This window comes from Anolis carolinensis, unplaced genomic scaffold (assembly GCF_035594765.1).
Source record: "Anolis carolinensis isolate JA03-04 unplaced genomic scaffold, rAnoCar3.1.pri scaffold_9, whole genome shotgun sequence".
Classification (NCBI taxonomy): domain Eukaryota; kingdom Metazoa; phylum Chordata; class Lepidosauria; order Squamata; family Dactyloidae; genus Anolis; species Anolis carolinensis.
Genome location: NW_026943820.1, coordinates 27,155,906 through 27,182,954, shown reverse-complemented (window position 1 = coordinate 27,182,954; position 27,049 = coordinate 27,155,906). Strand labels below are relative to the sequence as shown.

At 43.4% G+C, this 27,049-nt stretch overlaps 1 protein-coding gene across 3 annotated transcripts; it reads left to right on the top strand.

The window, feature by feature from the left end:
- The first annotated feature begins 3,170 nt into the window (after positions 1 to 3,170).
- LOC103282051 (carboxylesterase 5A) lies at positions 3,171 to 23,862 on the top strand. 3 transcript variants are annotated; one of them, XM_062961753.1, is made up of 13 exons: positions 3,173 to 3,398; positions 7,208 to 7,418; positions 9,772 to 9,910; positions 13,133 to 13,266; positions 14,736 to 14,889; positions 15,051 to 15,155; positions 15,500 to 15,607; positions 16,237 to 16,368; positions 16,484 to 16,558; positions 16,760 to 16,907; positions 20,501 to 20,650; positions 20,825 to 20,897; positions 22,536 to 23,862. In XM_062961753.1, exons 1-13 carry the CDS (start codon positions 3,326 to 3,328, stop codon positions 22,705 to 22,707), a joined length of 1,674 nt encoding a protein of 557 aa, XP_062817823.1. In that variant the 5' UTR covers positions 3,173 to 3,325; the 3' UTR covers positions 22,708 to 23,862. The 3 variants fall into 3 exon arrangements, with proteins under 3 accessions (XP_062817825.1, XP_062817823.1, XP_062817824.1); XM_062961755.1 differs by lacking the exon at positions 7,208 to 7,418 and having other exon boundaries at positions 3,171 to 3,398; XM_062961754.1 differs by lacking the exon at positions 20,825 to 20,897.
- Positions 23,863 to 27,049: the final 3,187 nt, after the last annotated feature.

The following is a 27,049-nucleotide window of genomic DNA, read 5'->3' as shown; positions in this document are numbered from 1 at the left end:
ATAGTACAATATACAGTAAAGTCTCACTTATCCAACATTCACCTATCCAATGTTCTGGATTATCCAACGCATTTTTGTAGTCAATGTTTTCAATACATTGCAATATTTTGATGTTAAATTCATAAATACAGTAATTACTACATAACATCACCATGTATTTAACTGCTTGTTATGTCAATTTGTTGTAAAACATGATGTTTTGCTGTTTAATATGTAAAATTACAGTAGAGTCTCACTTATCCAAGCCTCGCTTATCCAAGCCTCTGGATCATCCAAGCCATTTTTGTAGTTAATGTTTTCATTATATCATGATATTTTGGTGCTAAATTCGTAAACACAGTAATTACAACATAACATTACTATGTATTGAACTACTTTTTCTGTCAAATTTGTTGTATAACATGATGTTTTGGTGCTTCATTTGTAAAATCATAACCTAATTTGATGTTTAATAGGCTTTCCCTTAATCCCTCCTTATTATCCAAGATATTCGCTTATCCAAGCTTCTGCCGGCTGTTTAGCTTGGATAAGTGAGACTTTACTGTACTTTGTTATACAGAATGTTACCATTGTAACTATATATTTTGTAAGATGTGTATTTCACCCAGTATAAGTCTACATTGTATATAACGGTTTATTTACCATTGTTAAAATATATCTTTGTGGGCAAATTTATTTATTTATTTATTACAGTATTTCTACCCTGCCCTTCTCACCCAATAAGGGGACTCAGGGCGGCTTACAAATATGAAGCACACATATAAAAATTACAGTAACATTTCAATTCAATTTAAAATTAAGTTCCATTAAAACATTCATAAAATACACATATAAATATACATTTAGGTGCGCTTTGAGTCCGAAACGGGTCTGTCATTATATCCTGAGACATATAGTTGTAGTTGATGCTGCTACTATTGTTCAAAGGCCTGGTCCCACAGCCAAGTCATAACTCTTTTACGGAAGGAAAGGAGAGTGGGAGCCTGCCTGACTTCACTTGGGAAGTCAGGCACTTAAATTATGTGGTAGGTCAGCTGGGCCGGAACCGTATAGAGCTTTATAGGCTAAAGCCAGCACTTTGAATTGTGCTCGGTAGCTGATTGGCAGGCAGTGGAGCTGGCATAACAGAGAAGTAGTACGTTGCCCTGGTTAACAACCTGGCTGCCTCCCATTAGAGTAATTGAAGCTTCCAAACAGTCTTCAAGGGCAGCCCCACGTATAGTGCATTGCAGTAGTCTATCCTAGATATAATGAGAGCATGGACCACCGTGGCCAAGTCTGACATCCTAAGGTACGGGCACGACTGGCACACAAGTTTTAGTTGTGCAAAAGCCCCCCTAGCCACTGCTGAAACCTAGGGCTCCAGGCTCAACAATGAGTCCAGCTGCGAGCCTGTGTCTTCAGGGGGAGTGTGACCCCATCCAGTGTTGGGAATGGACGAGCCGTTAAGCTCTAATCACCCTCTTTATGAGTTAAATTCCCATTAAAATAGCAGAGTAAAAATTGCAGCGGTGAGACTTACACGCAGTGTGAGTTTTCGGAAGGCCTCTTTGTCATCAGGAAGGCAAAGGGATGCAAAGTTAGCTTTAAAGTTTAAAAGCATTTATTGAGGTAAAAAGAAATCCATCGATGGATAGAAAAGGTTTGGAGCTAACTAGCTAATCTATCCTGTTCTAATACACATAGACGGATTAAAATAACAAAGCTCTAGATAGCTACCTCTTGACTAATAGAGGACAGAGGTGCATCCTCTCTGGAACAAAGCAGGAAGCTAGAATGGCGACCAAGCCTCGTGGGTCTGTTCTTCTCTAGGGCCATAAACATTCCAAAGGCTAAATTGGGGAAGTTACGTCAAAACCCTAGGAGAGATCACATTTCTAGAAACATCAAAGGGTGGGCTGACCTAAATAGGACAGGAAGCAGGAAACAATGGTGAAGCCTAATCAAAGCATACAAGGAACTGGGGAATCATAGAATCATAGAATCATAGAATAGTAGAGTTGGAAGAGACCACATGGGCCATCTAGTCCAACCCCCTGCTAAGAAGCAGGAAATCGCATTCAAAGCACCCCCGACAGATGGCCATCCAGCCTCTGCTTAAAAGCCTCCAAGGAAGGAGCCTCCACCACGGCCCGGGGCAGAGAGTTCCACTGTCGAACAGCCCTTCTCACAGTGAGGAAGTTCTTCCTGATGTTCAGGTGGAATCTCCTTTCCTGTAGTTTGAAGCCATTGTTCCGTGTCCTAGTCTGCAGGGCAGCAGAAAACAAGCTTGCTCCCTCTTCCCTATGACTTCCCTTCACGTATTTGTACATGGCTCTCATCATGTCTCCTCTCAGCCTTCTCTTCTGCAGGCTAAACATGTCCAGCTCTTTAAGCCGCTCCTCATAGGGTGTCCCTAATTCTTTTCTAGGCTTCCTATCTAACCATAGAGACTTAAGCAATGCAGGATGACATTTTTCCAACATCCAGCACAGGCTGTAACCCTATGCCCTGTTCAGCCTTCCGACTGACCAGGAGGACCTCTGACTAAATATTGCTTTGTTGAAGAGATAAGCAAACACTATAAAGGTTCAAAACATAAAAAGAGATGTGACATGTAAAGGCCACAGAAATAGTCAGGCCTCTCTGAGTATAGAGCTATCTTCTTTCTATGTCAAAAAGATAAGCAAATACTATAAAGGTTCAAAACATAAAATGCACTATGTAATTTAGAGCATCATATACAAACATTATTACCTGAGAGTTAACAACATTAATGAAAATGATAAGTACAGTCAACTGTTGTAATTCACAGTAGTATCTTCCAGACTGTAATGTTTAAAGGAAACTGTAATTATCAAGGCTTGACATAAAAAGAAGATAGCTCTGTACTCAGAGAGGCCTGACTATTTCTGTGGCCTTTACATGTCACATCTCTTTTTATGTTTTGAACCTTTATAGTGTTTGCTTATCTCTTCAACATTGTCTAGTATAGACATTTGTGTGTATTTATCATTAAATATTGCTTTGGTCATAGTCAGGAACCAATTTACTTAGTATACTTCTGTCGTGACCATGTTTCCAGCTGTCTGTAAATGATTGAGAGAGGCTTTGTAATTTTTGCAATGAAGGCAACACATACACACAGAGGCCTCTTTGGAGGGAGGCTCGACCCTGGGATGCTTCCCGGCTTCCTTCCCGGGACCTTTGCCTTGCTTCCTTCCTTCCTTCTGCCCCATTTTCCTGGCCTCTCCCTGGACTGAGTTAATGATTCCAGGGCCTCCTCCACCTGGGCCCAGCGCCCTATAATGCCAAGCACAGAGAGAGAGACGGAGAGCGAGAGAGCATGGCTGCAAGGCTCTGGCTCTGGCTGGCTGCTCTCTGGGTCCTGAGTGGCTCCCGGGGGGCCCAGAGCGAAGGTAAGGGGCTCTGGCTTTCCTCAGTGGGAGGGAGAAGGAGACAGTGGGCACCTGTCGGCACGGGCCCTGGCCTGTCCCTCTGCACCACTTTTGTTACACCCCAAGGTTACAGGAGCACCCAGAAAACCAGACAGGAGCCAGTATCACACGCAAGCAGTTTATTAAGGTACTAGCTGTGCCCGGCCACGTGTTGCTGTGGTGTTGTCTGGTGGTGTTGGTGAGAACTTGTTGAGGTAGTGGTGGTATTGAATGTCTGTTGTATGGCTGTCTTTATGTTTAGTATGCATTTGGTTGTTTGTGTACTGTGAAAGTGGTGAGGGTAGAGGGGGTCTATGTCCCTGTGTAGTATTGTATAGTATTTATACGTTGTCCATGTTTTGGGAATGCTTGGATTGTGTCCTGCTGCATAGTAGAAAGGGTTGGGCTGGATGGCCCTTAGGGGTCTCTCCAAACTTTTGTGCCTGTCCCCTGGGCTGAGTAGGTTGCTAGGAGACCAAGTGGGCGGAACTTAGCCTTGTAACTGGCAGCAATTGGATAAAAACAATTATTCCTCTCCCTCTAATTAGGATTTTATTTTTATTTTCTTTTTGTTGTATCAACCTAGAGGCATGGATGATGGGTTGTGTTGTCAAATTTCGAGGTTGGGGGGCCTGTAGTTTTGTTGTTTTGTCCGCTGCCCTGATGCCATCACTCTTTTATATATATATAGATATATATCTATCTATGTGCAGTTAGCGTAAAAAGTCAGTATAAGAAATAGTCTTTAAGGTCGAGTCTTGTCAGTTCAAAACAAGTTCAGCAAAGTCCCATTTGTAATCCACAAGTGAAACTCGTCTGTCTCGCCAAGAAACCAAAGTTAGTCCAATAATCAGGAAACAGGATCAAACTGTAATCCTCTCAGATAGTCCCGTATCAAGAACAGGAATAATAATAATAATAATAATAATAATAATAATAATAATAATAATAATAATCTTTATTTATACCCTGCCACCATCTCCCCAACGGGGACTCGGGGCGGCTTACATGGGGCCATGCCCAGAACAATACAATATAACAAAATATAATAGAACAACAAATCACAACACATTAAACAACAATAAAACAACAACAATAAAAGAAAATATACACTACATTAAACAAGATCAAAAGAGCAATAAAACCAAGGGCGGGCCACATGAACACTAGGTTAAAACTCGGGGTGAGAAAGGAAGTAGGAGTAAAAACCACAGAGGACAGGGTCATAAAGTGGCGGTGCAATCTGGAGGACAGATATTGAAGGAGAGCAGCAAAAGGGATGTATGTAGTGATTACTCTCCAAAGGCACAACGGAAGAGCCATGTTTTCAGGTCTTTCTTAAAGGCTGCTAATGTGGGGGCTTGCCTAATCTCACCAGGCAGTGAGTTCCACAATCGGGGGGCCACAGCAGAGTAGGCCCTCTCCCTTGTTCCCACAAGGCGGGCCTGAGATATAGGCAGTGGCGACAGGAGAGCCTCCCCTGACGATCGAAGGGATCGGGCAGGTTTATGATAGGAGATACAGTCACGAAAGTAGGTGGGTCCCAAACCGTTTAGGGCTTTATAGGTGATGGTCTGCACCTTGAATTGGGACCGATACAAGAATAACCCGATACAAGAGGCAAGGTCTACTCAAGAGTCACTGATGCAGCCCAGCTCGGCTGGGAAAGTCTTGACTGAGGAACAAGGAAAAACAAGGTAAACAAGGCAAGGTCTACTCGGAAGTCACGGGCGTGATGTGATTGCCTGGAACTGGAAACCCGTCATGGATACAAGGCTGGAAACAAGGCTAGGATCTGGATACTGGAACCTCTTCCGAGGAAAGTAAAGTTGACACCGCAAAGAGAAACACAAAGAGGAACACCTTTAAGGAGATCCCAAGGTTGCAAGATTAAGGGAGTACAGGACCCACAAAACTTCACTTGGGAAAGTTAGCCATTATCAAGTCTGAGAGCTAACCTTTTACTTCTTTGCACACCCTCTCTCCTGCACCTATCTCTTAAAGGCCCATCTTCGCCCAAATCAACACCATCAGGTGTAGGCAAGATTGACAAGGCCTCGGAATGCTCTCCAATTAGCGGATCCTCTGCCACAACAACATCTGGCAGCTGCAAGGCCAAGGGGTCTGGAATGTCTCCTAGATCAGTAGCATAATCTGTTTCCAAATCCATCTCCTGATGAAATATAGGTTGCGATGGCTGAGCTATAACAACTTTGGCCTTTCTCCAGAAGCTCTCCTCTGGGGCCAGCCTGGGCCAACTTCGGCCCTCCATCCATGTGTTTTGGACTACAACGTGCACTATTGCTAACAGCAACATTTTATAAATCCAACTAGCTGTGCCCAGCCACGCCTTGCTGTGGCAAAGTGTGGTGGTATGGGAAATAAAGTATTGAGGAACACAACCGAGGGGGTTGCTAGGACACAAAGTGATTGAGGCCTAAAGGGAGCGGGGCCTACCCTTCTGACTGGCAAGTAGGGGGAGAACGGCTCTTCCTCGTCCTCTATAATTTGGACTTTATTTTTCTAGGGTTTTTTAAATTGAAAGACATAGATTGGATTCATTTTGTATAGTCAAATCAAAATGAGTCAAATCAAATACTAGGAAATGAGTGGGTCATAACAAAGGAAATAGCAGTATTAGGGAAAAGAGAGGAAACGGGAAATCCAGCATATCTATCTTGTTGGCTGTGTCATATGATGATGATGATAATAATAATAATAATAATAATAATAATAATAATAATAATAATAATAATAAACGTTTGGGAAGTGTTCGACTTGTGATTTTGGGATATGAAATCCAGCATATCTATCTTGTTTGCTGTGTCATACAATAATAATAATATTAATAATAATAATAATAATAATAATAAACAACGTTTGGGAAGTGTTCGACTTGTGATTTTGTGATATGAAATCCAGCATGTCTATCTTGTTTGCTGTGTCATACAATAATAATAATAATAATAATAATAATAATAATAATAATAATAATAATAATAATAAACATCGTTTGGGAAGTGTTCGACTTGTGATTTTGTGATATGAAATCCAGCATATCTATCTTGTTTGCTGTGTTATACAATAAAATAATAATAATGATTTCCTCTTTTATTTCCTCTTGTTTTCTTGTTCACCTGCTGCAACCGTTGGTTTTACCAAATGCAGAGGGGTTTTTTTGTGTCAGGAGCGACTTGAGAAACTGCAAGTTGCTTCTGGTGTGAAAGAATTGACCATCTGCAAGGACGTTGCCCAGGGGACATTGCCTGGATGTTTTTGATGTTTTTACCATCCTTGTGGGAGGCTTCTCTCATGTCCCTACATGGAGCTGGAGCTGATAGAGGGAGCTCATCCGTGCTCTCCCCAGGTTGGATTTGAACCTGGCAGCTTTCAAGTCAGCAACCCAACCTTCAAGTCACGAGGCTTTAATCCACTGCGCCACCGGGGGCTCCGGTGGGCTTGATCCTGGCTCTGGTTGTCCCGGAGGTGGCCACCCGGTTTACTGTCTGTTTCTCCCTGAGGAATCATTCTATATTAGTCCATGTAACTGGCATTCTAAGTCTCCGTTTCACATTGCACAGTTATAGCCATGAATTCAGAGTTTGGGAAAGTTTGGGAAAGTTTGGGAAAGTTTGGGAAAGGCACTCAGCAAGCTACTAGGGTCGCGCTGTTGCAACTGGATATTCAAAGGTGGAAAAAAAAGTCGGAAGCTGCACATTGTGTATTATAGGAACATGAAGGTGAGAAGCTTAGATCTGAATCTGATTGACTTCTATGATTCTCTCACGCAGGTGGTGCGGAGGGGGCCTTCCCGGAGGTGGCCACCCAGTTCGGCCGGCTGCGTGGGCGAGAGGCGCCTCGGGTGAGGGGCTCCGTGGGGAAGGTGCATGCCTTCCTGGGGGTGCCCTTTGCCCGGCCCCCCACTGGCACCCTCCGCTTCGCCCCTCCGCAGCCCCCCTTGCCCTGGGAGGGCATCCGTGACGCCACGGACTATGCCGCAGTGTAAGGCAGACCTCTGAAGATTGATTTATTTATGTATTTATTTACAGTATTTATATTCCGCCCTTCTTTCTCAGGGCGGATCACAATGTACACATACATGGCAAACATTCAGTGCCATATGAACATAGAGACAAAGATACAGAGGCAATTTAACCTTCTCCAGCTTCCTGAGGGTATGCTCGATTCCAGCCACAGGGGGAGCAGCTGCTTCATCATCCACTGTGACACCGAGTCCTTGGATATTTCCTCATTCCAAACGCTACTGCATGATTTTATGGTGTCATGAATTAGTTAATTTACGACACCAAAGGAGCCTCCGGTGGCTCAGTATGTTAAAGCGCTGAGCTGCTGAACTTGCAGACCGAAAGGTCCCAGGTTCAAACCCGGGGAGCGGAGTGAGCGCCCATTGTTAGCTCCAGCTTCTGCCAACCCAGCAGTTCGAAAACAAGTTCCGGCGGGAAGGTAACGGTGTTCCATGCAATCATGCCAGTGGCCACATGACCTTGGAGGTGTCTACGGACAACGCCGGCTCTTCAGCTTAGAAATGGAGATGAGCACCAACCCCCAGAGTTGGACACAACTGGACTTAACATCAGGGAAAACCTTTACCTTTAGTAAATTAGTTAAATTAGCCTCCCCACATAAGTGGTACCTAAATTTCCTACTTGATAGATGCAACTAACTTTTGAGTTGCTTAGGTCAACAAAGAGCAGGGCTATTTTTTTATTTTTAATTGTTGGGTGCTCACTCCAACATGGGCTGGCCTCGAACTCATGACCTCTTGGTCATAGTGATTTAGTGCAGCTGGCTACTAACCAGCCTGCTCCACAGCCCAGCTCCTAGAATAATAATAATAATAATAATAATAATAATAATAATAATAATAATAATAATAATACATTGGGTGCCAAAAGATCTCAGCCGGCATTTGGAAACAATAGACATTGACAAAATTACGATCTGCCAACTGCAAAAGGCCACCCTACTGGGATCTGCACGCATCATCCGAAAATACATCACACAGTCCTAGGCACTTGGGAAGTGTTCGACTTGTGATTTTGTGATACGAAATTCAGCATATCTATCTTGTTTGCTGTGACATAATAAAATAATAATACTGCCATTATTATTATTATTATTATTATTATTATTATTATTATTATTATTTTGTCATATAATAATAATAATAATAATAATAATAATAATAATAATAATAATAATAATAATAGCAGTATTTTAAGAACATGGGAGGGAAAGCCAACAGCAAGGAAACATGGGATTGGCTTAGAAGGGGAACCCTAAAAAAGGAAACAGAAGGCCTAGTTTTTGCTGCACGAGAACAAGCCTTAAGAACAAATGCAATAAAAACAAGAATGGAAAAGTTCTGCAATGACTCTGGGATTTTAGAATCCAGGTGGATAAACACCTGCCACACAACACACCAGATATAACGGTTGTGGAAAAGAAACATGTTTTTATTATAGGCATTGCAGAACCAGGAGACAATAGAGTAGAGGACAAACTAGAGGACAAACTAGAGGACAAAGTAGAGGACAATTTTTAACTTAATGTTCATGTGGTCTGCCCTTGTTTTTATTGTCTTCTTGTTTTATTTTGTAATGGATATTATTTACTGTATTGCTTATTGTATTGTGCTGTTCTTTTATATGCTGTTTACATTGTATTGTTTTGGGCATGGCCCCATGTAAGCCGCCCCGAGTCCCCGTTGGGGAGATGGTGGCGGGGTATAAATAAAGTTTTTTTATTATTATTATTATTATTATTATTATTATTATTATTATTAAAGAGCTGGAAAAGTTAACAAAATACTAGGACTCGTGGTGCCAGAGAGCAGTCTGTTCAGCACCTTCCAAGTCGCCCAGTCTTCTGTCTGCCCAGGAGGGAATTTTTCATCCGCATCAACCACTGATTGAGGTTCCGGGTTTTAGCCTGCCACTTTTGGACTCTTGCTTGCTGAGATGTTCCCGCAAGTATCTCTGTAGAAGCAACCACAACAATAATGATAGATTCCTAGAGTTGCAAGAGACCTTCAGGGGGGAAATAATGAACAGTTTGCCAAAAAACAGAGGCTGGCATTTGAATGTCCGGAAAGAAAAACAAGTGTAGATTTCAAAATAGCTGCAAGGGGAATCTGCTAAAGTAGTCATTATTATTATCAGGTATGAGATTCACAGGGAGCGGTGACAGAAGTCATAGGTGGTGAGAGGAAGGAGGGAAAGGGTTTGTTAGGATGCTATAATGTATCTGTTTTGCTAGTTAGTGTAATGTTTGTTTTTGTATCCACACACACAAATAAAAAATAAACCCCTGCTGTCCCTTGTGCTTTGCTTAGTTGCCCCCAGAAGCTGGAGACCCTCCGAGGAGTGGCCCAAAGGTGGAAGGAGAAGCACCCGCCCTTCCGGACCTCCGAGGATTGTCTGTACATGAACATTTATGTCCCGGCTCCCGTGGACAAGGCGGACAGGCTCCCGGTAAGCAGCAAAGCCTAACTCTCTCTTTTCCTCACCTCTTGAAAGGGAAGCAACCAAAGTCTTTGGCTGCAGGTATTGGAGACAGAGGGGTGGGGAGAGGAGATAGGCAGTAGGGGAGACCTGCCATCAATCATAGAATTGGATTGATGGGCCATCTAGTCCAACCCCCTGCCATGCAGGAAAAGCACAATCAAAGTATCCCCGACAGATGGCCATCCAACCTCAACAGCAACAACAACAACATAGTTGGAAGAGACCACATTGGCCATCTAGTCCAACCTCCTGCCATGCAGGAAAAGTACAATCAAAGTATCTCTGAGAGATGGCCATCCAACCTCAACAACAACAACAACAGCAACAGCAACAACAACAACATAGTTGGAAGAGACCCCATGGGCCATCTAGTCCAACCTCCTGCCATGCAGGAAAAGTACAATCAAAGTATCCCCAACAGATGGCCATCCAACCTCAACCTCAACCTCAACAACAACAACAACAACAACAACAACAACAACAACATAGTTGGAAGAGACCACATTAGCCATCTAGTCCAACCTACTGCCATGCAGGAAAAGTACAATCAAAGTATCCCCAACAGATGGCCATCCAACCTCAACAACAGCAACAACAACAACAACAACAACAACATAGTTGGAAGAGACCACATTAGCCATCTAGTCCAACCCGCTGCCATGCAGGAAAAGCACAATCAAAGTATCCCCAACAGATGGCCATTCAACCTCAACAACAACAACAACAACATAACTAGAAGAGACCACATTGGCCATCTATTCCAACCTCCTGCCATGCAGGAAAAACACAATCAAAGTATCCCCAACAGATAGCTATCCAACCTCAACAACAACAACAACAACAACGCAATTGGAAGAGACAAGATGAACCATCTAGTCCAACCCCCTGCCATGCAGGAAAAACGCAAAACATCCCCGACTTATGGCCATCCACTCTGGACTCCAAAGGCAAGCAAAGCCATGAAGTGGAAAATAGGTCCTGGGCAAAATCCAATGGCAGCTTCCTATGAATGTCTCCTCTCAGCCTTCTCTTCTTCAGGTTAAACATGCCCAGCTCTTTAAGCCGCTCCTCATAGGGTTTGTTCTCCAAACCTTTAACCATTTTAGTCACCCTCCTCTGGACCCTTTCCTTTCCTATTATTATTATTATTATTATTATTATTATTATTATTATTATTATTATTATTATTATTATTTTATTGTATGACACAGCAAACAAGATAGATATGCTGGATTTCGTATCACAAAATCACAAGTGGAACCCTTCCCAAGTGTCTAGGACTGTGTGATGTATTTTCGGATGATGCGTGCAGATCCCAGTCGGGTGGCCTTTTGCAGTTGGCAGATCATAATTTTGTCAATGTCAATGGTTTCTGCCAGAGTCTTTGAAGTTCAATCTTGAGGTCCTGAGAGCGACTGAGTTTTTCCTGTTGTTTTTCGTCAATGCGACTGTCACCTGGGATGGCGACATCAATGATCCAAACCTTGTTCTTTTCCACAACTGTGATGTCTGGTGTGTTGTGTCCCAGAACTTTATCAGTCTGGATTCGGAAGTCCCACAGTATCTTTCCGTGCTCATTTTCCAGTACTTTTGCAGGTTTATGATCCCACCAGTTCTTTGCTGCTGGGAGGTGGGACTTGAGACATAAGTTCTAATGAATCATTTGGGCCACATATTTGTGCCTCTGTTTGTAGTCTGTCTGTGCGATTTTCTTACAACAGTTGAGGATATGATCCATGGTTTCGTCAGTTTCCTTGCAGAGTCTGCATTTTGGGTCATCAGCTGATTTTTCGATCTTGGCCTGAATTGCCTTTGTCCTGATGTCTTGCTCCTGGGCTGCAAGGATCAGGCCTTCCGTCTCCTTCTTCAGGGTCCCATTCATGAGCCAGAGCCAGGTCTTCTATTATTATTATTATTATTATTATTATTATTATTATTATTATTATTAATTGCCTTTGTTCTGATGGCTTGCTCCTGGGCTGCAAGGATCAGGCCTTCTGTCTCCTTCTTCAGGGTCCCATTCGTGAGCCAGAGCCAGGTCTTCTATTATTATTATTATTATTATTATTATTATTAATTGCCTTTGTCCTGATGGCTTGCTTCTGGGCTGCAAGGATCAGGCCTTCTGTCTCCTTCTTCAGGGTCCCATTCGTGAGCCAGAGCCAGGTCTTCTATTATTATTATTATTATTATTATTATTATTATTATTATTATTAATTGCCTTTGTTCTGATGGCTTGCTCCTGGGCTGCAAGGATCAGGCCTTCTGTCTCCTTCTTCAGGGTCCCATTCGTGAGCCAGAGCCAGGTCTTCTATTATTATTATTATTATTATTATTATTATTATTATTATTATTAATTGCCTTTGTCCTGATGGCTTGCTCCTGGGCTGCAAGGATCAGGCCTTCCGTCTCCTTCTTCAGGGTCCCATTCGTGAGCCAGAGCCAGGTCTTCTATTATTATTATTATTATTATTATTATTAATGGCCTTTGTCCTGATGTCTTGCTCCTGGGCTGCAAGGATCAGGCCTTCTGTCTCCTTCTTCAGGGTCCCATTTGTGAGCCAGAGCCAGGTCTTCTATTATTATTATTATTATTATTATTATTATTATTATTATTAATTGCCTTTGTCCTGATGGCTTGCTCCTGGGCTGCAAGGATCAGGCCTTCTGTCTCCTTCTTCAGGGTCCCATTCATGAGCCAGATCCAGGTCTTCTCCTTATCAGCTTTTCCTTCAATTTTGTCGAGGAATTTTCCATGCAATATTTTGTTGTGTCAGCTGTCAGCTCTAGTTTGTAGTGCGGTTTTCTTGTACTGGTTTTTTGTCTGCTGTGCTTTGAGGAGTTTCTGATTTTTGACTTCAATCAAAGCAGGTATTATTATTATTATTATTATTTATTATGAGGGGAGGAGGAAGAGGAAGAGAAGGGGGAGGAGGAAAGCCAAAGTCCCATATCAGTCACTTGGATCCTTGGTTCCACTCTGAACACAGAAGGAGCTGTCCAAGGTTCTGGGCTTATTCAGGAGCTCCAGCGGCCACTTTGTGATAATGATGATAATGATGATAATGCAGACGCAAACCTGGACCCACGGCTCAGGTGGCCCTGCAGCCACCTACTCCCACCCTACTATGGTCTCCCTATGACTCTATCAAATCATGTAAACTTCCCCGCACCCCTTCTCTCTGGCAGGTGATGGTCTTCATCCACGGGGGCAACTTTGTCTTCGGCACGTCTTCCCGGTATGATGGATCGGCCCTGGCGGCTTACGGAGAGGTGGTGGTGGTCACCCTCCAGTACCGGCTGGGCATCCTGGGCTTCTTCAGGTGGGTACTATTAGGAAAAAAAAAGAATTCCTAAGGGTTTAACTGAGAAATACCCACTAATGGAATAATACCAATGTATTAGATATAATTAAACATTGTATTATGTACAGCAAATGAATATAAATGTCAGATGAGTGATTACAAATCACAAACTGTTGCATTCACAGTATGATGGATGGTACAGTAGAGTCTCACTTATCCAACATAAATGGGCCGGCAGAACGTTGGATAAGTGAATATGTTGGATAATAAGGAGAGATTAAGAAAAAGCCTATTAAACATCAAAATAGGTTTGACAGAAAAAGTAGTTCATTACACATTAATGCTATGTAGTAATTACTGTATTTACGAATTTAGCACCAAAATATCACGATATATTGAAAACATTGACTACAAAAATGCGTTGGATAATCCAGAATGTTGGATAAGTGAGACTCTACTGTAGTTGCATTCACAATGTAGTAAGCTTTACTCGCAGTAGAATAAATGATTGGATACAGAACGCTTTGTTCCACAATATCTGTGAAAGATTTTTCAGTTCATTGATTACATTCTTGAATTGTTTGAACTACGAGGGTTGAATGAAAAGTAATGCCTCCACCTTCGTTACTTGGGCTTGGATGGGAGTATTTTAACAAATCAAATGCAGAAATAATCCTTAGAATGTGCTCTTTAACGACCACTATTCACTTTTCCACATCATCACCAGACCATTGGATACATTGGATACATTTCTGCCAACGATGAACAAGTTTACTGAAACCGTCACGGAAGTCGACACTCTGTTTCCGCAACCAGCGTCTCACAGGACCCATCATGCAAAGATCTTCTGATAGCCAAGCAAAGCAATCATGTGAACCACACGTTCTTGTGAAATGGGCCCGGGCTGTGGTGCAGGCGGGAGAGCAGGCCAGTGCAATTAACTGCAATGAATCACTCTGACCAGGAGGTCATGAGTTCGAGCCCCGCTCGGAGCCTATGTTTGTTTGTCTTTGTTCTATGTTAAAAGGCATTGAATGTTTGCCTATATGTGTAATGTGATCCGCCCTGAGTCCCCTTCGGGGTGAGAAAGAAGGGCGGAATATAAATGCTGTAAATAAAATAAATAAATAAATGCCGATTATGCTTGAATTTTCTCTCTGAGTGATACAACGATCATCCTGAATCAATCTGTCAATCTTTTGCTTGTGATACTCGGTGGTTGCTGTTACAGGACGTCCAACTCTTTGTTGTCGGATGTTCCCACCTCAACATCTTTGAACTTACTCGCCCAACGATTTACAGGACTCACATAAACACAATTGCCATAAATTGGCATCCTCTGATGAATCTCCTTTGAGGCGACACCTTCTGCTGTCAAAAATTCAATGACTGTATGTTGCTTAAGTCACACGGTCCAGCTTTGATGGGTGACGCAAGCCATAGCCCATCGCTCAAACCCTTTGCCGCTCTCTTTGTTCTGCCTGCAGCACCGGGGACGCCAGTGCCCGAGGGAACTGGGCCCTGCTGGACCAGGTGGCCGCTCTCCGCTGGATCCAGGAGAACATCGGGGCCTTTGGGGGAGACCCGGGGCGCGTCACCATCTTTGGCCTCTCCGGAGGTTCCTTCTGTGTCTCCAGCCACGTGAGTCCCAGTTGAGGAAAGAGCCAGGATCCTCTGAAGGAAACCCCCAAAGAAAAGCATGGATGATGATGATGGTGTGCGGGTGGCCTTTGTGATCCTGGAATCCTCTCTTTGGTTGGAGGTCTCACAGGGTGTCCTTCCTCCCCCTCCCCAATGTTTAGGTCCTGTCTCCGATGTCAAAGGGCTTGTTCCAGGGCGCCATCCTCCACAGCGGCATTGCCCTCCTCCCTGGGGCCTACCGTGCCGACCCTCGGCCGAGCGCAGAGGTGGGTTTGGACACTCCTCCACTGAACATGAGGGGAAACTTATTTATTGTAAGAAAAGCTGTTCACCAGTGGAACTTTGATGATGATGATGATGATGATGATTATTATTATTATGCAGAGACAGGAGGGCCATCTGTCAGTGGTGCTTTGATTGTGCTTTTCCTTCATGGCAGAAAGAAAGGGGTTGGACTGGATGTCCTTTGAGGTCTCTATTTTGATTCTATGATGCCACCCCTCAACCTGGCTCTAGTCCCGGACCCCTTCTGGGGGAGGGGCCTGGTGGGAAAAGAGAGGCTCCACGCATGGTGGGACTAACACCGATGCCCCTCTTTGACCCACTGCAGAGACTGGCCCGAAGCCTTGGCTGCACAACGTCTACTTCGGAAGCCATGGTGGCCTGTCTCCGAGGGAAGAGCGCCGAGGAGCTGACGGCGGAGGAGGTCTTCTCTCTGGTGAGTCACTCCCTTGGAGGAGATTTTGCAAGTACCCACATTTTAGGAGAGGCGAAAGGAAACAGAGGAGAGACATCGTTCAGCTAGAATACCTGCCAGAAATGCAGCTGAGTAATTGGGAACTTCCTAGCAGCTGTAAGGGGACTCAGGGCTATAAATCAGAAGCAGGTGCAGCCAGCTCTTGCTGGTAACAAACTGACTCTAATGCCTAAGCCTTTGCTCCCCTTGTGCCTGCTTCGAGTCTGCATCAGGGAAACTGCTCCTAAGGATTTATTGCTGTTTCTTTGTCTGAAGTAAGACTGCTACTTGATTTGGGAATTTATCAGAGACTAAGAACTGTGTTTACCGTAAGACTTCCTTGCTTCCTTTTGCATTATTCCACTGAGTGTGCTGTACTTTATGTTTTGCTGAAATGAAGCAGTTTTCATCTACTTACCACAGTGTTTGAAGGCTGTTCTTGAAAGACAAAACAGGACATGTGGCCACTGGCCAACCCCCTGAGCCACCACCACCCTGCCCTATTGACTAAGCACAGCAGAGGCCTTAGAGAGGCAATTGAGAAAGATAGAAATAGGTAAAAGCATTCTGTCAGGTTCAGCCAGGCTCCCAATTTCTGTCTCTTGGTTCAGCAAATCGGGCCGGTTCTGGATGGAGAGTTCATGCCGAAGCATCCAGAAGAGATCTTGTCAGGAAAGGAATTCAACGCCGTGCCCCTTATGGCTGGGGTCACCAACAACGAAATGGGCTGGAACGTGCGTGTGGTAAGGCCCCTTCCAGCCCCCTTTTCCTGGCCTGGAGGCTGTTGTAGGGCAGCAGAGGGGTCTCAGTGAGACAACAGCCTGAATTCTCATGGTTCCTTGTTCCTCTTTGGGGCAGACAATTCCCGAACTAATGGACCTGGGAAGCCGGGAGAAGATCCTCGCTGTTGCAAAAGCCTTCTTTCCTACATGGGTAACTAACCGCCACTTGGGATTGGTTTGCAATGGTTCCAGCCTTTGGATCAGGCATGGGCAAACTTGGGCCCTCCAGGTGTTTTGGACTTCAACTTTCACAATTCCTAACAGCCTACCGGCTGTTAGGAATTGTGAAAGTTGAAGTCCAAAACACCTGGAGGGCCCAAGTTTGCCAATCTTCCTCTTCCTCCTCCTGCAGAACATCCCCCTCGGGGCGTTGCCGATGCTCCTGGAGGCCTACCTTGGGGACACGGATGACACGGATGCACTTCGGGACGGGTTCCTGGACCTGCTGGGAGACGGGTTCCTAGTGATCCCCACCATCAGGACCATCAACTATCACAAAGGTAAGGGCTCGTGCCTCCACTCCCCTTTTCTGAGTAAAGTTTAACTCCAGAGTTATTTCTGGAGAGCGTCCAGTTCTGAGCGCCCTTTGTTCAGTGGGAGCTTCTCCCAAAGCGGTCCTGGGGGGGCTGGACTCTGCCCTGGACAAAGGTGGGACCAGAACTGCCAGGGCTGTGGGTCTTGGGGGGTGGAGGCCTCCCGCAAAGCCCATCTCGGCCGGCCAGCATTTGGAGGCCTCAGTGCCGGTGTTGTCGCACCTCAGGTTAGCTTCACCGTGCTAAATACACCAGGTTGCACACAGGTTGAAGTCTTTTGTAGTTTATTAGGAAATAGGAAATAAATAGTTCTTAAAAGCAAAAGTAAAGTTCCAAAAGATTGTTGCAAAACCAAAGTGTGGAGATGTTTTGTGTGTGTGTGTGTGTGTGTGTGTGTGTGTGTGTGTGTGTGTGTATATATATATATATATATATATATATATATATAATATTATAACCGCTGCCACCAAATTATAAAGATGTTTTTATTTAAACGCTGCCACCAAATGTAAAGATGTTTATAATGTGGCCACCAGATGTAAAGGGGATTATCAATGCTTGCCACCACTATGGGAAGATGTAGACCTGGGGTCCCCAAACTAAGGCCCGGGGGCCGGATGCGGCCCATCGAAGCCATCTATCCGGCCCCCACGGCACAAGGGCAGAAGGGGGTTGGGTTAAATGACCCAAGGGATCTCTTCCAACTCTCTTTATTATTATTATTATTATTATTATTATTATTATTATTATTATTATTGACATTGAGGCTGGGTGGCCATCTGTCAGGGTTGCTTTGCTTGTGCTTTTGGTGCACAAAGACAGAAGGGGGTTGGACTAAATGGCCCAAGGGATCTCTTCCAACCCTCTTTATTATTATTATTATTATTATTATTATTATTGACATTGAGGCTGGGTGGCCATCTGTCAGGGTTGCTTTGCTTGTGCTTTTGGTGCACAAAGGCAGAAGGGGGTTGGACTCAATGGCCCAAGGGATCTCTTCCAACCCTCTTTATTATTATTATTATTATTATTATTATTATTATTATTATTATTATTATTATTGACATTGAGGCTGGGTGGCCATCTGTCAGGGTTGCTTTGCTTGTGCTTTTGGTGCACAAAGGCAGAAGGGGGTTGGACTCAATGGCCCAAGGGATCTCTTCCAACCCTCTTTTTTATTATTATTATTATTATTATTATTATTATTATTATTATTATTATTATTATTATTGACATTGAGGCTGGGTGGCCATCTGTCAGGGGTGCTTTGCTTGTGCTTTCGGTGCACAAAGACAGAAGGGGAATGGACTCAATGGCCCAAAGGGTCTCTTTCAACTCTTTTTTATTGTTGTTGTTGTTATTATTATTATTGCTCAGTGGCCAACTATAGTCCGGCCCTCCAACGGTCCGAAGGATCGTGAACTGGCCCCCAGTTTAAAAAGTTTGGGGACCCCTGATGTAGACACTAGCTACTCAGAAAGGAGACCTTTTTTTAAAAAATTCTTCTTCTTTGCTTTTGATGATAATATATGCGACGGAAGCTGAGATGTTTAAAAGAACAATAACACGTTTATTCAGGCACAAAGCTTAATGGTTACAGTAACTCTCTTCAGAGGCACTTTAGTTAACAGTTGCAAAGCTAGAATGAGGTGTTTCAAATTCCTTAAAATGTCACTTCTTTCTCTACTGTTGTACTTTCTCTACATTGGTGTTGCCAATGTTATTTTGCACTTTATTGTCCATTTCAACCGTGAAATACCTTCCCCATTCCGGCACATTCTGTACTGGGTTTTATGAATTAGTCTCCTGTTTTAATATTGTATGCTTCATGTCGATTTTATCGATTGCTTTACTGATAATTGAGGTTTTATTGGTATAATTGTTTTATTGTTGTATCATTGATATTTGATTGTTTTATCGGGCTAGGCCCCATGTAAGCCGCCCCGAGTCCCTTCGGGGAGATGGGGCGGGGTATAAAAATAAAGTTATTATTATTATTATTATTACTGCTCTAAACTGCAGTCACCCTGTGAATTACAATAACAGATTATCTGTTCCTTAACAGGAGACAGATTACCTTAAAATAAGTCACCAAACCTATTTTAAAATGACTCAAAAATAAGCAATTGAGTTTCCCTGATCCCTTCAACTGAGGCTCAGTCTTCCCTGTACCTCATCAGGGCACAGACTAACTGCTTCTTTTTCAAACCTGCACTTCTCCACCAAAACGGCAGTTGGCTCCGCCCACTTCTCCATGGCAACCAACTCTTGAGTGCAGAGATGCAATAACTGAAATATTGACCCTTTTAAAACACAATTAAACATGACATCTGTAAACCAAAAAAAAATCACACTTCATTAAAAAAGCTATAAAGAATAATCCAAGAAAACATTATACATAAAACAAGGTTCCATTAATGCATGACAAAGTCCCATGAACTTGAATACACAAAGCTGCAAGATAACCCGAGAAAGCAAAAGCTTGTTTCTTGACTCCCAAATGAGACGTTGCTTTTGACAAAGGTTTTTCTCTCAGCACACCCTTTAATATTCTCTGCATAGCATGAACGCATTTCTTTGGCCTCTGACCTCTTTCTTGTTTGCTATTCTAACACTCCTACGAACCCGAAATTCCAAACGGCCAGCTCGATCCAGAGATTCCGTTTCATCAAGGCCAGACAGCTTGTTAGCAGCAGCATCTGTCTGCATGCTATCTAACTGGGAGCTGTCCTCCCTTTGCACCTGGCTAACTTCAGTATCAACTCTAGTATCATCAACACCATTACCTGCTGTGGGAATGCCTTCCTGCTCCTCATCTCTCACAGTAGGGACACTCTGAATCTGAATCCCACAATCCCCATCAGAGTCACTCTGAGACTCCAGCTGAGTCACAACAGGTGTCTTCACAATGTTGGAAGAGGACAGAAAGAAGGACCCTTTGCCCATTGCCTTTGATTGTCACAGGACGGTCCTTATGGCGATGCTCTTTGGAGCGGGCACAGGAAAAGCCTCCCCTCCTTATTTATTATTTATTTGCGACATTTATATCCCGCCCTTCTCACCCCGAAGGGGACTCAGGGCGGCTTACAAGTTATAGGTACAATACATTACATTACTGGTACAGCATAACATGAGCATCATACACCACCACACTGCAGTATACCACCACACTGCAACGCCACTAGCAATACTACAGTTATAATACACAGTTCGGGCTGTGGCGTAGGCTGGTGAGCAGCCACCTGCCAGCTGCAACAAATCACTCTGACCAAGAGGTCATGAGTTCGAGGCCAGCTCGGAGCCTGTGTTTGTCTTTGTCTCTGTTCTATGTTAAGGCATTGAATCTTTGCCTTATATGTGCATTGTGATCCGCCCTGAGTCCCCTTCGAGGTGAAAAAGGTGGAATATAAATACTGTAAATAAATAAATAAATAAATATTATTATCACTATCACACTGCAACACACTACAATATCACCATCAATACCACATGTACATACAACATATCACATCGTTTGCACAACACTAGCACAACAACCTCCCTTTGCTTCTCTCTTTCAGAGTCCGGGGCCCCCGTCTACTTCTTTGAGTATCAGCACCGGCCCAGTTTGTACCACGACACCAAGCCCCCCTTCGTGAAGGCGGACCACGGGGACGATATCAGCTTTGTCTTCGGGGGGCCCTTCCTCACGGGGGACATCCGCCTGCGGGGTGAGGAGGAGGAGATGGAGATGGTGGGACCCCATAATGGTCCTCATACAGGGCAAGTGTGGGGGGAGGGTCTTGGGGAGATTCTGGTGGTGCCACGACTTTCTCCTCCACCTCTGGCCCTCTGTGCATGCACAAACCCCACAATATGTCATGCATGCCCCTCTCTCTCTGCAGATGAGGCCACCGAGGAGGAGGAGGAGCTCAGCCAGGCCCTGATGCGCTCCTGGGCCAACTTTGCCCGTCGCGGGTGAGAAGGGCATATGGGGCGAGAAGTTAGGGTCTTTCTCCTTCTCCTCCTTTTCCGGTGACTCACAAAACATCTTGTTATGGAGCACACGTCTTATCTGCTCTTATCTTGCCCCTTCAAATCATTCATGCTGCAAGATCCTGTCTCTGCCTAGCACAAGCGGTTCAGTTGCTTTATTTATGATATACACAGATACTCACACAACCGGTCAGCGATCAAAGAGAATTCTCAACCTCGTAGTCTCATGATTTATAGTAGACCCCTTATCAGTGTTTCACACCCCAGACATTACATCTTGACTGGAAGGTGCTTTACTCTCTAGGCATTCACTTGCTCTTTTTAACCTTTTATGGTCTGGTGTTGCTTGGTAACATATCCCTGAAGATGCTTTTCTCTTAATCCATACATGCATATATCTCCAACAAGAAGGGGCGGGGTCTCAGGGGTTGTGTGCCGGACTCATCACAGCCCTTCCAGATGCTCTCCGATCTCGTAATCAAAGGCAGTGCAGAATCATACACAACAAGCAGGTCAAGCAGGAGAATAGTCAAAAGTCAGTCCCAAATGAGTCACTGTCCGACAACCTCACCACTGTCCAAGACATGTGTCAAATCAAGTCCAAACACGCTAATCAAAAGTCCATAACTGAAGTCAACAATAGGAATGCTAGCCATAAGTCTTCTAAGACGTTGCTCCCAGTTGGCTGCAGAAAGTGAAAGAGATAAAGGATATGGATAAATTAACTTTTTTACTAAAGAAAAACACGGGGACGCCGATAAGATATACAGATTGGTCCAAAGTAGAAGAATATGAAAGAAAGGGATGTTGAAGTTTAAGTGACAAAGATTAGAAGGATGAAACATTTTAGAGTCTCTTCTTGTAAGCGTTTAGTAAAGTAAAGAAGCACTAAGCCAACAATAAGGAAAACTGTCATCTTTTTGGAGGGTTTGTCCTTTATTACAGACAAAGAGGTTGATTCAATACTGTTTTTTTTCCTTCTTTTTTTGTATCATCCTCTTGTATTATCATAGATTGGGAAACGCAAAGGCGAAGATGGAAGTCATTTTTTTTAAAAAAAAATTTGTTTTTGGTTTTTGGTTTGTTTGTTTTTTCTTCTTCTTTTTCCCCCCTACCTCTTTTTCCCCCTTTTTTTCTTCTTTCTTCTTCACTTTCTGTCAAAAGCATTGTTCTCACTCTTTCGATGTTATTTACTTATTATATACACTAATAAAAATATATATATTTTTTAAAAAAATAAGACGTTGCTCCCAGCAAAGAGCTGTTACAGCCACCAGCTATTTATGCTGCTCACTAAGACCCTTTCCCCTGTTGGTGCTCTCTTCTGGGCCAACCGATTAGATCTTCCCAGCTGATGGCATGCAATCTTAGCTGGAGGTGGGCAGGGATCGTCAGCTCCTGCTCTTCCCCCTGAAGGTCCTCATCCTGCCGTAACTCTGTCTCCTGCAAGCCTTGAGGGTCCGTCTCCTGTTCTGTGGCAGTGTGTCAGGCTGCTCAGGTTGCGGCTCTATATTGGCCTGTGATTCAGATACTGAGCGAAGGCAATCTTAGACCTTGACAGAGTCCTCCCAGGCCTGACCCTCCTCTCCTTCCTTCCTTCCTTCCTTCTTTCCCTCCCAGGGACCCCAACGGGGGTGGTCTGCCAGAGTGGCCCCCCTACAATGCAGCTGGCCATTATCTGGAGCTGAACCTGACGCAGAAGGTGTCCCGGGGCCTGAAGGAGCAGCGAGTGGGGCTCTGGGCAGAGGCTCTCAACGGGAAGGGGCCTCCAGGGAGCCACACAGAACTGTGAGGAGGGGCCCCTTTCTGAAGAAGGACCGGCGGAGGCCGGCAAAATCCCACAAAGGACTGCAAAACTCATCTGGATCTCGTGAGGAATCAATGCTGCAGTTGAGATCTCAGTGTTTCCGTCCTTTCTTCTATTTCCGAGACCCAAAATAAATCCTTCTGTACCTTCCTCATGATCACGACCCAGAATGACCCCCATGGTCACAACCCAACCTTTCCATTCCAGCCAGACTGGGTCTGGGACCCATTCCTCAGCCTCCCAGAGGGGCCCCTTGACCCCCTGATCCCGGACCACAGGCTCCCTTCTATTGCACTTCCCAGAGGCTCTGTGGCTGTCCCCAAGAAAACAAAATCAATAAACAAGCAAAATATTTAGGAATAAACATAACAACGAATAACAAAGATCTGTATAAAAATAACTGAAAAAACCTGGAATAAAATAAAAAATGATCTGAAAAAATGGATGAATCTGGATATCTCTCTTCTAGGATGGATAGCTACAATAAAAATGAATATCTTACCTAGACTATGGCGACCACGAAGGGACACTCCGCTTGGGGAGGTCCAAAAGAAATTTTAGAAGAATGAGGTCAAATTATTGAGTGGAGGGCTCGATAACAACTATGCTTCTTGTTCCAGAACATTCCAATTGACATCACGGAAAAAGAATTTACTAATTGGAATGTTGAACTTACGAAATTTATTTGGAGAGGGAAGAAACCGAGAATAAAGATGAAAAATTTACAAGATACTAAACAAAGAGGAGGACTGGTTCTCCCAAACCTAAAATTATACAGGGAAGCAGCTATATTGATTTGGTTAAGAGAATGGATCCATCTTGACAATCAAAGTCTCATAACTCTGGAAGGAGGTAGTTTAAAATTTGGCTTACATGCATATTTAATTTATGGGAAAGTGGCAGAAGACTCAAACTTTAATAAACACCCAATTAGGAAAACCCTGATGAATACTTTGAAGAAATATTTTAAAAAATTACACAAATTTACCACACAATAAACATTGAAAGAAAGTAAAGAATAAGGAATGAAAAAACTGGGATCAAAATAAGGGAACTAAAAATTGCAATGGAAGAAGGGGGCTGCGATCGCACAACTTTGAATCCGTCGAAAATGTTTAAGAAATAAAGGAAAAAATCATATATTTTGCTTGTAGTCTCTATCTATATATATAAAAGGGTAATGAAATTTCGGCCTAGGACAAAACAACAAAACTACACATCCCAGAAACACTAAACTTGGCAACACAACCCCTCATCCACGCCTCTACATTCATACAACAAAAAGAAAATAAAAATTAAATCCTAATTAGAGGGAGAGGAATAATTGTTTTTATCCAATTGCTGCCAGTTAAAAGGCTAAGCTCCGCCCACTTGGTCTCTTAGCAACCCATGCAGCCCAGGGGACAGGCAGAGTAAGGCCTCACTTAGGTCTCTTTCACACGGCCTATAAAATACAGATAATCAGATTTGAACTGGATTATATGGCAGTGTAGACTCAAGGCCCTTCCACACAGCTATATAACCCATTTATAATCTTATATTATCTGCTTTGAACTGGATTATCTTGAGTCCACACTGCCATATAATCCAGTTCAGTATGGATTTTAAACAGCTTTGTCGAAGGGGCCTCATATAATCCCGTTCTAAGCAGATAATATGAGATTATAAATATAATATGTAGTAATTACTGTGGTATAACAATACAGAATAATCTAATTTCTAAAACCAGGACAGTAAAGAGCAACACTCTGAAAACAGGGGAAACAATCAGGGCCAGATAATATAATATCTGGCGGGAAGGTAACGGCGCTCCATGCAGTCATGCCAGCGGCCACATGACCTTGGAGGTGTCTACAGACAACGCCGGCTCTTCGGCTTAGAAATGGAGATGAGCACCAACCCCCAGAGTCAGACACGACTGGACTTAATGTCAGGGGAAAACCTTTACCCTGTACCTTCACTACCAACAATTCCTCAATACTTTATTTCCCATACCACCATACTTCGCCACAGCAACGTGTGGCCGGGCACAGCTACCGGTAGTTGTTCTATAACTTTATAACAACACTTGGGCCCCTCTCTTTCCAGAGCAACTTCCATGGGGCTCTGGGGGCTGCGAGAGGGTTCAGAGCCCCTTCCTCTGGCCTTTGAAAACAACACAACCATTCAATGCTAAGGCTTCCCTCCAAATGGAACGGTAGAGGAGAGTCTACTGAACAAGCCAGGACCTGCCGCAGACCAGGACTGACATCTGTTGAGGAATTACAAAGGTGGAGGCATTACTTTTCATTCATCTCTCGTACATTTTAGGTCAGTGATGGCCAACCTATGACACGCGTGTCAGCACTGACACGCCTAGCCATTTTTGCTGACACGCTGCCGCATGCAGATTGATTGGATGACTAATGTCTTTTGTGGCCAAATTTGGTGTGATTTGGTCCAGTGGTTTTCTTGTTTACTCCATGGGAATTATGCACATTGCATTTATATTTATATATATATATATACAGTAGAGTCTCACTTATCCAACATTCGCTTATCCAAAGTTCTGGATTATCCAACGCATTTTTGTAGTCAATGTTTTCAATACATCGTGATATTTTGGTGCTAAATTCGTAAATACACTAATTACTACGTAGCATTACTGCGTACTGAACTACTTTTTCTGTCAAATTTGTTGTATAACATGATGTTTTGGTGCTTAATTTGTAAAATCATAACCCAATTTGGTGTTTAATAGTCTTCTCCATAATCTCTCCTTATTATCCAACGTTCTGCCAGCCTGTTTATGTTGGATAAGTGAGACTCTACTGTATGTATGTGTGTGTGTGTGTGTGTGTGTGTGTGTGTGTGTGTGTGTGTATATATATATATATATATATATATATATATATATTATTATTGTAGTATATTATCATATTATTACTATTATATTATTATTCATTATTCATGACTACATTGAAACTAGAATAGAGATAAATCAGCATGGAAACTGCAAGAGGTACCATAGATTGTTGTAGATGGAAATAATGGTAGTAAATAGTTTTTGATTTATTGAATACAGTTATATATTACAATTATATATTTTTGTTATTTAAACTATACATATTGCGAAATTATGGGTTTTTTTCTCTCGAAGTGACACACCACCCAAGTCATGCTAGGTTTTCTGGTCAATTTTGACACACCAAGCGCAAAAGCTTGCCCATCATTGTTTTAGGTAAAGAGTGAGCAGGGCTTGACAGTCGGGTGCTCACCCCGACCGGGCTTCGAACTGGCCACCTTTCGATTGGCAGATCTTATTACTGCTGGGGTTACGCTGTGTGTGTTTCAAACCCACACAGTTTCCCGTTGGCTAAAAAAGCCATGGAAAGACGTCCTTTTCTCTGCCCTCCTGCACTCGTCTGTTGGCGAGGAGCCCGAAAAGAAGGTCAGCTGATGTTTACCAGCCTGGGCCGACGAATGGGAAGGCCCCATTCCAGGGCCGGTCCTGTCCCTGGAAGGGCTGCCCTGGGGATATTGCCATTGTTTTGAAAGAATGTTGATCTTGGCAACTTGTAAAACAAACTCCATTCCCCTTTTGTGGCAGAAAAAAAGTCTAGGCAGCGATGGGCCCTTTTCGTGCCAAAGTTTGCAACGGTTCAGCAGGGAGGAGTGGCCTGTCAACGCTGGCGGGTTGTGAAATAAACCATCTCACAAACCAAGGCGCTGCAGGGATTTTGCAATAAATACATATATGCACAAGCAGTGCAGCCTCTCTCTATTACCCTTTGGCCTTCCCTCCTGGTGTTTTAGACTTCAACCACGCAACAGAATAGAAATAATCATAATAATGCCAAAAGATCTCAGCCGGCATTTGGAAACAATAGACATTGACAAAATCACGATCTGCCAACTGCAAAAGGCCACCCGACTGGGATCTGCACGCATCATCCGAAAATACATCACACAGTCCTAGACACTTGGGAAGTGTTCGACTTGTGATTTTGTGATACGAAATCCAGCATGTCTATCTTGTTTGCTGTGTCATACAACAACAACAACAACAACAACAACAATAATAATACATCACACAGTCCTAGACACTTGGGAAGTGTTCGACTTGTGATTTTGTGATACGAAATCCAGCATGTCTATCTTGTTTGCTGTGTCATACAACAACAACAACAACAACAACAACAACAACAACAACAACAATAATACATCACACAGTCCTAGACACTTGGGAAGTGTTTGACTTGTGATTTTGTGATACAAAATCCAGCATATCTATCTTGTTTGCTGTGTCATAATAATAATAATAATAATAATAATAATAATAATAATA

What these genes read in the sequence shown, in the direction of transcription:
- LOC103282051 (XM_062961753.1), top strand. Translation starts at nt 3,326, where the DNA reads ATGGCTGCAAGGCTCTGGCTCTGGCTGGCTGCTCTCTGGGTCCTGAGT. An exon ending in ACCCTCGGCCGAGCGCAGAG is followed by an intron (nt 15,156 to 15,499) that starts GTGGGTTTGGAC and finishes GACCCACTGCAG; the next exon opens with AGACTGGCCCGAAGCCTTGG. An exon ending in GCCAACTTTGCCCGTCGCGG is followed by an intron (nt 20,898 to 22,535) that starts GTGAGAAGGGCA and finishes TTTCCCTCCCAG; the next exon opens with GGACCCCAACGGGGGTGGTC.